At 42.4% G+C, this 9,000-nt stretch overlaps 1 protein-coding gene across 1 annotated transcript in view; it reads left to right on the top strand.

The window, feature by feature from the left end:
- ADGRV1 (adhesion G protein-coupled receptor V1) overlaps positions 1-9,000 on the top strand; it is a 681,209-nt gene that overhangs the window by 364,587 nt on the left and 307,622 nt on the right. Inside the window, exons 75-76 of the mRNA XM_075837359.1 lie at positions 1-3; positions 8,333-8,450. The exon at positions 1-3 is cut by the window's left edge and continues 833 nt beyond it. Of these exons, the coding sequence (XP_075693474.1) occupies positions 1-3; positions 8,333-8,450 (121 nt within the window). The remainder of the gene's footprint in view (positions 4-8,332; positions 8,451-9,000) is intronic.

Below are 9,000 nucleotides of genomic sequence, written 5' to 3'. Positions count from 1 at the left end.
AAGGTAGTATTTTTACATTTTATTGTGCATTGTATTTATGAAAAATTAGAAAAAGTAGTACTAAAGAAAATTCCATGTAACCATATTTCCCTTACTTTTACCTACATCCTTAAGAACATGTGAAAGTAATGTTCTGACATCTGTATCTGTCATTGATTTGATAGAGAAAGCTTCAGTTTTGTGGTTGGCTGATATGTAACAAGCTGATATGTAACAATAAGGTTATCTAAACAGAAAGGTGGTATTATTTTATGCACTCAAGGATGATTGTTGAATGCTATGTACACCTTTGAAATCGTTTTTTTTTGGTTTTATAAAATTGTCCATCAGTGTTATTGGTGCAACTTCCTAAATACATTTTATTAAAAATTATTTGTACTTTTTGAGAAAAAGCTGCTTTTTACCTTGTATACAGAGAAGCTGTATCTTGCGCTGAATCCTGTATCTGTCAGGTCCGCGGGACTGACGGGATCAATGTAGGCGTGGTCCTGAACGTCTGTGACATGCAGGATCAAGCTGCTATCGATCCCATCTTTGTTCAGACCACACCTCCCCAGGAAGTCATCACAGACCTTGTGGTATGCCAAGCCTCCATCTACAGCTTCTACAAACTAGCATTTTTTGTAAAAAAATCTTTATCCACCTGTTCCATCCACAACCAATTGTCAACTTTACTCCCAGGAGCCGTGAGTTGTAATTTGGCACAAATGTGCCAATACAAGCAAATATTTATTAGATATTTATCTATACCATTATAGGTCTCCAATTACCTCCAAAATGTCCAGTATTGTCCTCTAATGAACCAACTAGGTTGGGGAAACGCGTTGGGACGGTTATGAAGTGTCAGTGTTGTGATAATTTTATGCTATATTTGTTGCTTAGAAATGACACTAATTGTGTGTGATAGAAATTTTTGTATCCCTGGAGTTTGTCCATAGGTGGTGGTGTATGGTACTACGCCATCTAGAAATAATTTTCTGGATACTGCAGATGATGATTGTGTATTGTTTATTTGATTCAACCATGGTTGTGTCAGGGGTATTTGCATTCAAAAGAATTACCCACAGTATTTTCATCTTAATAATGAATATAGGTTATGATTTATGAAGAGTTCCCACTTTGTGATACTACTTGTTTCTTTGAGGAACCCACATATTGATTTCAGTGATAATACACAGGGCCGCCATCAGGGGGGTATTAGGGGTACTTCTGTAAGGGGCCAGGGCCACTGTATGGGGCCCTGAAATTCCTGATGGCGGCCCTGATAATACATCTAAGTTCATAACTTAGATATGATTGATTACGGGTGGATCCAGCATGTCAGAGACATGCAGGACCCGCTGTCACTGAACCCGTCAGTCCCGCAGACCTGAATGAAACTGGATTTAGTAAACGATACAGCTGTTCTGTATACAGGATGCAAAGCAACTGTATCTCAAAAAGTAAAAATTATTTTTAATAAAATGTATTTAGGAAGTTGCACCAAACATACTAATAGACATTTTTATAAAAAAAAGAAAAATTTTTTTTTAAAGGTTTACATAGACTTTAAGGGCACTTATATATGTGGACCTATTTTACTGTATGAATTTGCAGTAAAACAAATCTGTTTATCTACCAAGAGTTTGGTCAGAAAGATGGGAATGTAAAGACTGAATACATTTTAAAAAAACCACTAAGTGGGTCTTACCTACCAATGTACAGTTCTTGCAAACTTTTCAAACATTATTTGTAGCATTACTGAAGCTTCTTAATTCCGTAACAAAGTACAGTACAATATACAGTAAGCGAATGGGGTTTGTTAAAACGCGTTAAAAATCTGCAGTGGATTCTAGACATGCTGCAGTTTTCTAAAACCATCTTATCTGTTTCAGAAATGCCCCTGATTTTCACCACTGTTTTTATCCATTGCAATGCAATTGCTGAAATCCATGATTAAATCCCTACAGAAAGCGGCATGTGGTTTACGGTGTGGATTTCTAGGCTGGTGCAACATGTGTAAACCTGGCCTAACAGTTAAAATACAGCCTGTATAGTGGCACACTATGAAGCCGCAGGCCATACTATAAAGTCGGAGGCGTGTGTCGCGTATGGTTCCCCCGTACTGTACTGTATTAGGCTGTAATGCACAAATGCATTGTTTTATGCAGTTTTTTAATGCACAGGGTGCATCAATCACTCCTGCTGAAGGGGCACCTCAGGGGCATTTGTAACCACCAGAAATCTTATTAATAATTGTATATCACTGTTATTAAATTATACATGGAGCTGTTATATGATGATTGTTAATATTATTTGACCACTCTATCGTGGTATTTACTTAGGCATTGTGTGGTACTGCTGCTTAGCCACTGTACAGTATATTATTCTTGCAGAGTATGGTGTTGGTGGCTGCACTGTATAGCATTGTTTTTTAGGCAACTGTATAGAAGTGTTATTTGGCAAACACACAGCACTGTATGGTACTCATAATAAGGCACTCTTGGGTATGGTTATTTGTACACTGTAGGAAAAAATGTCAAATGGGGAAGGAGGGTTTAAACAGAAAGGACCGCATAGGGCAACATATAACGTAAGGCCGGCCCTGCTGACACATCTTCTCATCTACTCCTTAGTTTGGTTAAGAAAATGGCATAAAAAAACTGCAACAAAAACTGCATTAAAACTGAATGTGTGAATCCAGCCTTAAAGAGGATCTGTCACTAGTTTAGTAATGCCCAATCTCCTAGCTAATCTGATAGGCGCTGTCACACTGATAATGCTAGTGAAAATTGTGTCCCAATAAGTTTAGTATTTATTAAGTTATGAGCTTTTTTCTAAATATGCAAATTAGTCTATACTAGACAAGTGGGTGTCAACATCAGTGATTCTCCTGAGGTGGAGCTACCTCACAGCCTCTGACGCTGTCCTATCAGCATGGCCAGCCTTAGGTACGTGCGACCAGTGCAGTTGACATGAGGCGCCGCCCGCCGCACTGTAAGGCGGGCGCCACCGGGAGTACATGCCCCGCACCATGGCCACTACTCGGGACGCCAGCGGGTCAGGTGCCACTCACTGTACCGACCTCATACTGACTGCCCCGCGCCCTGGCCACCGCTCGTCTGCTCACCCTGTCCTGCGTCCTGAATGACGAGACAGACGTGATGTAATAATTCAGGACGCAAGACAGGGAGGAGACAGGCGCTTCCTGTGCGTTTCCAGTGCTGGTGGGGACACCGAGGGAACGTTTTCTCCAGGGCGGTTCCAGCTCCAGCAGGCAGTGTTTGCCAGAAGCCCAGCAGGTAAGTCACTGACTCGACTTTGTTTGAATGTGGGAACTGATGAGATTCTAAAACGGGCAATAATGGCAAATGGACAGAGGATTCAGTGCCACCTTGGTGACCATTTGCCACTTATTGCCCTTTTAATGTCCTATTCAGTGCCCCCTTGATGCCCATTTGCCATTTTGTTGCCCCGTTATTGTTCTTCTGTGACAAAAGATGCTAAAGGCTACAGGGGTAGTAAATGGCAAATCAGCATCAAGGGGCCACCAAACAGAAGGATGCTAAAGGGGCAATAAGTGGCAAATGGGCACCATAGTGGCACTGAAAGGCACTAAAATGTTAATAAATGTCAAATGGGCACAGAATTCAGTGCCTTCATAGTTCACATTAACCATTTGTTGCCCTTTTAAACCCTGTTCAGATTACGTGAAAAGCTATGTACGGAATTTTAGTATTTTTTTTTTCTATAAAAATTAGTGTGTTTGGTGCAACTTTGTAATTATATTTAAGGCTTCATTCACATCCGCGTCAGGGCTCCGTTCAGGCGTTCCATCTGAGCATTCCATCAGATCGGAGCCCTGACTGAAACAAACGGAAACCATAGGTTTCCGTTTGCATCACCATTGATTTCAATGGTGACGGATATGGTGCAAATGGTTTGCGCTTGTCTCCGTTGTGCAAGGGTTTCGTAGTTTTGACGCAATCAAAAGTGCAGTCGACTACAATATTGATTCAGTCAGGGTTCCGTTCTGACGGAAACCTCAGATAGCCTGAACGGAGCCCTGACGCACATGTGAACGGAGCCTTATTAAACAATTTTTACATTTTGAGATACAGCTGTTTTGTATTCTGTATACAGAGCAGACGTATCTAGCGCTGAGACCTGAGTCTGTCAGGTCAGTGGGACTGATGGGTTCAGTGTCAGCGGGTCCTGCGTGTCGACGGTTCATAACTTAGATGTGATCGATAACAGGTGGATCCTGCGTGTCAGAGACACAGGACCTGCTGACACTCAACCTGTCAGTCCCACTGGCCTGACGGATTCAGGTCTCAGCGCTAGATACGGCTGCTCTGTATACAGAATACAAAGCAGCTGTATCTCAAAAAGTAAAAATTGTTTTTAATAAAAAGTATTTATTTAGAAAGTTGCACAAAACACACTGATTATTTAAAAAAACAAAGCAAACAAAAAAAAACACGATTTCAAAGGTGTGCATAGCCTTTTAAGTGGTTGTCCGGAATACAAATTAAACATTTTGTTGAAGCAGCACGAGGAGTTAAAATAAAAAAAATAACTTATACTTACCTCTCTCCTCCCAAACTTTCCTGCACTGGGGGCTCCCGTCAGATCTGTTCTCTGTTTGTATATAGTGGTGACATCATGTTGACCGTACACCACCACTGCAGCCTATTAATAGCCTCAGCAGCGTTCAGCTGAGACCAGTAATTAGCTGCGGCGGTGATGTACTGTCGATGTGATTTCACCGCTGCAGTCACTCTGTGTACACGCAGAACAGAGATGACAGAAGCCCCCAGCGCTGGAACGTCTAAGAGGAGAGCGGTAAGTATCAGGGCCGGCTCCAGGTTTATGTGGGCCCTTGGGCGACACAAGACTTAGTAGGCCCCTTTGTGGGGGAACTCACGGCGGCAGTAAAATGGCAAAAAATGTCACTTTGTGCCCCCATATAGACGTTAGGCCCTGTTTATGCCCCCATATACAAGTTAGGTCCCTAGTTTGTACCCCCATAAGTTTAGCACCCTCCGTAGATAGTGCCACACAGCCCCCCTCCCAGGTAGTGCCACACAGCCCCCTCCTCCCTGTTATTGTCACACAGCCCCCCTCCCTGGTAGTTCGACACAGCTCCCCTCCCAGGTAGTACCACACAGCCCCCCCTCCCTGGTAGTTCCACACTGCCACCCTCCCTGTAGGTTGGACCTTTGGGGTTTCCTCTAGGAGTGTAATCCCCAGCCAGAGCATTGCCGACACTCTGGGTGGGGATTCCGCTTCAGGAGCAGCCCCTCACGTCACTGTCCATATATGGACAGTGTTTTCCGAGGCAGCCCCAGAGCCATAGTCCCGGGAAGAGCACTACTAGCACTCTACCCCGGTTCTCCTGCTCTGCTCCTGACATCACAGTCCATATATGCACAGTGATGCCGTGACGACGGCAGAGTCAGCACCTGGCGGCCGAGTGGGTCCAAAAAGGGTAGTGGGCCCCGTCACTCGCCGGCCCTGGTAAGTATGGGCTGCTTTTTTATTTGAAGCCCTCCTCTCCTGTTGCCACATAAAAAGTTTAAACCCGGACAATCCCTTAAACCTCTTAACACTATCCGTCTATGTATGGCGGATGTGCATTCCAACAATATTGCATGTGCCACTGTGTGTTATCTGTGGTGTTACGTAAGACTGCAGTTAACACGAATACATTGTCTGTAATCAGAGAGTTATCACTATGTGTTATCTGTGGTGTTACATAATACTGCAGGTAACATCTACTACATTATCTGTACTCAGACAGTTACCACATTTGTGTTATCTGTGGAGTTACATAGGACTGCAGGTAACACTACTACATTATCTGTACTCCGAGAGTTATCACTGTGTTATCTGTGGTGTTACGTAGGACTGCAGGTAACACTAATACATTATCTGTACTCAGAGAGTTATCACTGTGTTATCTGCGGTGTTACATAGGACTGCAGGTGTGTGTGTATTTGTGAATCTAAGTGCCTAGATATGTATCTGTATGTGTACATATTTTTGTGTTTGCATATACTACATTATCTGTACTCAGTCATCACTGTGTTATCTGTGGTGTTACATAGGACTGCAGGTAACACAACTACATTATCTGTACTCAGAGAGTTATCACTGTGTTATCTGTGGTGTTACATAGGACTGCAGGTAACTATCTGTTCTGTGTATATATGTACCTGTGTGGGTATATTTGGGCCTGTACGTCCATATATTTACCTATATGTATTTGTATAAGACCCATTATGTGTGTATACAAGCCTCGTGTGTTTGTGTATATATATATATATATATATATATATATATATATATATATATATATATGTCTAAATATGTCTAAATATATATATAAAAAGTCCAAATACAATGTCAGCCGCACAGCCTTGTGAATTATGGATGGGTGCCAACCTGCCCAGGTCAGGGCTAACAGACCTGCTGTTGTAGAATCCAATGGTAAGTGTGTATATGGACCAATAAAGCACCTTTTTCTACTTTGCTTATACCTTGGAGTGCTGCCTGATTTTTGGATTCTATATATATATATATATATATATATATATATATATATATATATATATATGTGGTTAATTTTTTGGGATTGTGGAGGGCAGCAATAGAGAATCCCGCACAGGGCACCATCCAACCTAAGGCCGACCCTGCCTATCAGCATGAAGCTTCACACAGTGTGAGAGACTGAGGCTGGAGGAAAGGAGGATCACTTCAAATAGCCATATCTCCGGCTGTGGACAACCTAGAACTGCGGTTGTTTCATATGAAAGATGAGATTCTTATCTTTCATATGACACCGGGATCGCAGTTCTAATTGTGAAACAACTGGAGGTATCACCAGTTGAAAACACAGTCGGGAAGGGAAGCTGTATACTATATGATCACGCTGTGTTGCGTCACATTGGGTACGTGGACCCACTGGGCCGTACCGCCTTGACGGTATGGCAGCTGGCCAATAGGATGCAGGTCACAGTCTATAGTTGGTATAGTTTACCTGTGGCAGCTCGGACAGTAGCAAGACGGGCTTGGCTGGGACTAGGCAGCAGGCAGACGTCAGGCGTGGTGTAGCAGGACAGGCATGGTATACAGCACAGCACGACTTCAGCTCAGCACGGCACTCAATCAGGATAGCACGGGATACAGGATACAGGTACAGGAACGGGGAACACTGGGAACTGGGAAACACTAGGAGACCATTTGCTTAGACAAACTTTGGGTACAACAACAATGCTCAGGCATAGCAGGAAGGGGCTGGGCTCTTCTTATAGTCCAGGGTGCTCATGGGCTAATTTAATACAAATTTTGTGCGCTGGCCCTTTAAGAGTGGGCACAAGCGAGCACGCGCACCTTATGGGACCCGGCCGGGAGAAGCGGAAGTGAGCGCTGGCGTCTCCTGAGAAGGAGATGGAGACTGGACCAGCGCTCACAGTTCCATGGCTGCGGGTGTCAGGAGGTGAGTGAACCTGACGACCTGCGGCCATGGGCATGACCTGTTCTGGGCAGGGAAGGGGGAGAAGCTGTATGCTGATTGGACAGCGTCATACAGAAAACATTACAATGCCCATAGTGAAAAGAAAGAGTCACCTCCTATTTGGGTACTATAGCCAAATTAACATATTTAGAAAATGCACATAACTTTGCAAATAATAAGCGTTTTTGAAAAAAAATTACACTGTAGTTATCAGCATCATAGCATCTATTAGATTAGTTAGGAGATAGGGCATTAATAAACTAGTGACAGATCCTCCTTAAGGAGCTTTTCCATAGGACGAATGTATTATAACTCAGCATCCGATGGATCATGCCACAATTTTTTTTCCTTTCTAGTTTCATATAGAATCGGACAGAAAATACCTCTGTATGCTTTCTTATGAAATCAGAGGGATTCAAAGTGTACTTTCCTTTGGCTTTGATTTAATAAGGAAGCATACAGAGTTATTGTAGGGCCTTATAGACTTCTGGACAACTTGCAGATTGTATAGAGCTGTAAAACAGTCATGTGCATGAGCCCTAAAGATGTATATTTTCATGGGTTATATAGATACATTCTGAACCTGTAAAGCTAATTTAAAGACCACATACAATATGCAGATATGACTATATACTTACTATATAAATAGATTACTATAATTGATAAATATACTATAAAAGACATACGAATTGTGAATGTGGTAAAATTTTTCATGAATTCATGACACGCATCTGATGAAACCTCTTTCATAAATTGATCCACGTCAGTTCCCTTCTAAGATATAATCAAGTCAAGTAAAGACTGGGTGGGTAACAGATCTGCTTTATATTTTAGGAAATGATATACAAAATGGTATCTTTGGATTTTCTATGGAGTCACTTGATGGCCTAGTGCTTGATGAAGACTCGGCGGATAGGACAACTCAGTTAATAGTGTCAAGACAAGCAAACAGGTTGGAGAAATTTTCTATTTCAAACACTGAATGGGTCAAACACTAAATTTAAGATTAATAAATAAATAATTTTATTTTTGAAATATGACGGTTACAATTATATTGTGGAATATAAGAGGGATGGAACATAGGAGTAAGAGGACAGCAATTTTTGACATCTTAAAGTGGCAGAAATCATCTCTGATTTGCCTACAGGAAACTCACTTAATACCAGAATTTATTGATTGGATGCAGACAAACTGTATACAGGCTCAGTTTCATTCAATGTACTCCTCTTTTTCAAGAGGAGTATCAATACTTGTTTGTAAAGGAGTACAATTTGAGTTGATAGCTCAGTTGATTTGGCCACTCCTAACATTTGTGGACAGTGATGTCAGGAGACTCCATAGAGTCCCGGAGCAGAGCCTATAGTAGCACACTGCCCGGGACTCTGGCTCTGGGGAAGACCCTGACAACACTGTCCATATATGGACAGTGATGTCATAGGCTTCCCCAGAGTCCCGGAGCAGCGTCTATATTCGCGCTCTGCCCGGGACTCCGGCTCTGGGGT

The sequence above is a fragment of the Rhinoderma darwinii genome, chromosome 1, assembly GCF_050947455.1.
Source record: "Rhinoderma darwinii isolate aRhiDar2 chromosome 1, aRhiDar2.hap1, whole genome shotgun sequence".
Lineage (NCBI taxonomy): Eukaryota > Metazoa > Chordata > Amphibia > Anura > Rhinodermatidae > Rhinoderma > Rhinoderma darwinii.
Note: the sequence above shows the minus strand (reverse complement) of the source record. Positions and strands in the feature narration are given on the sequence as shown.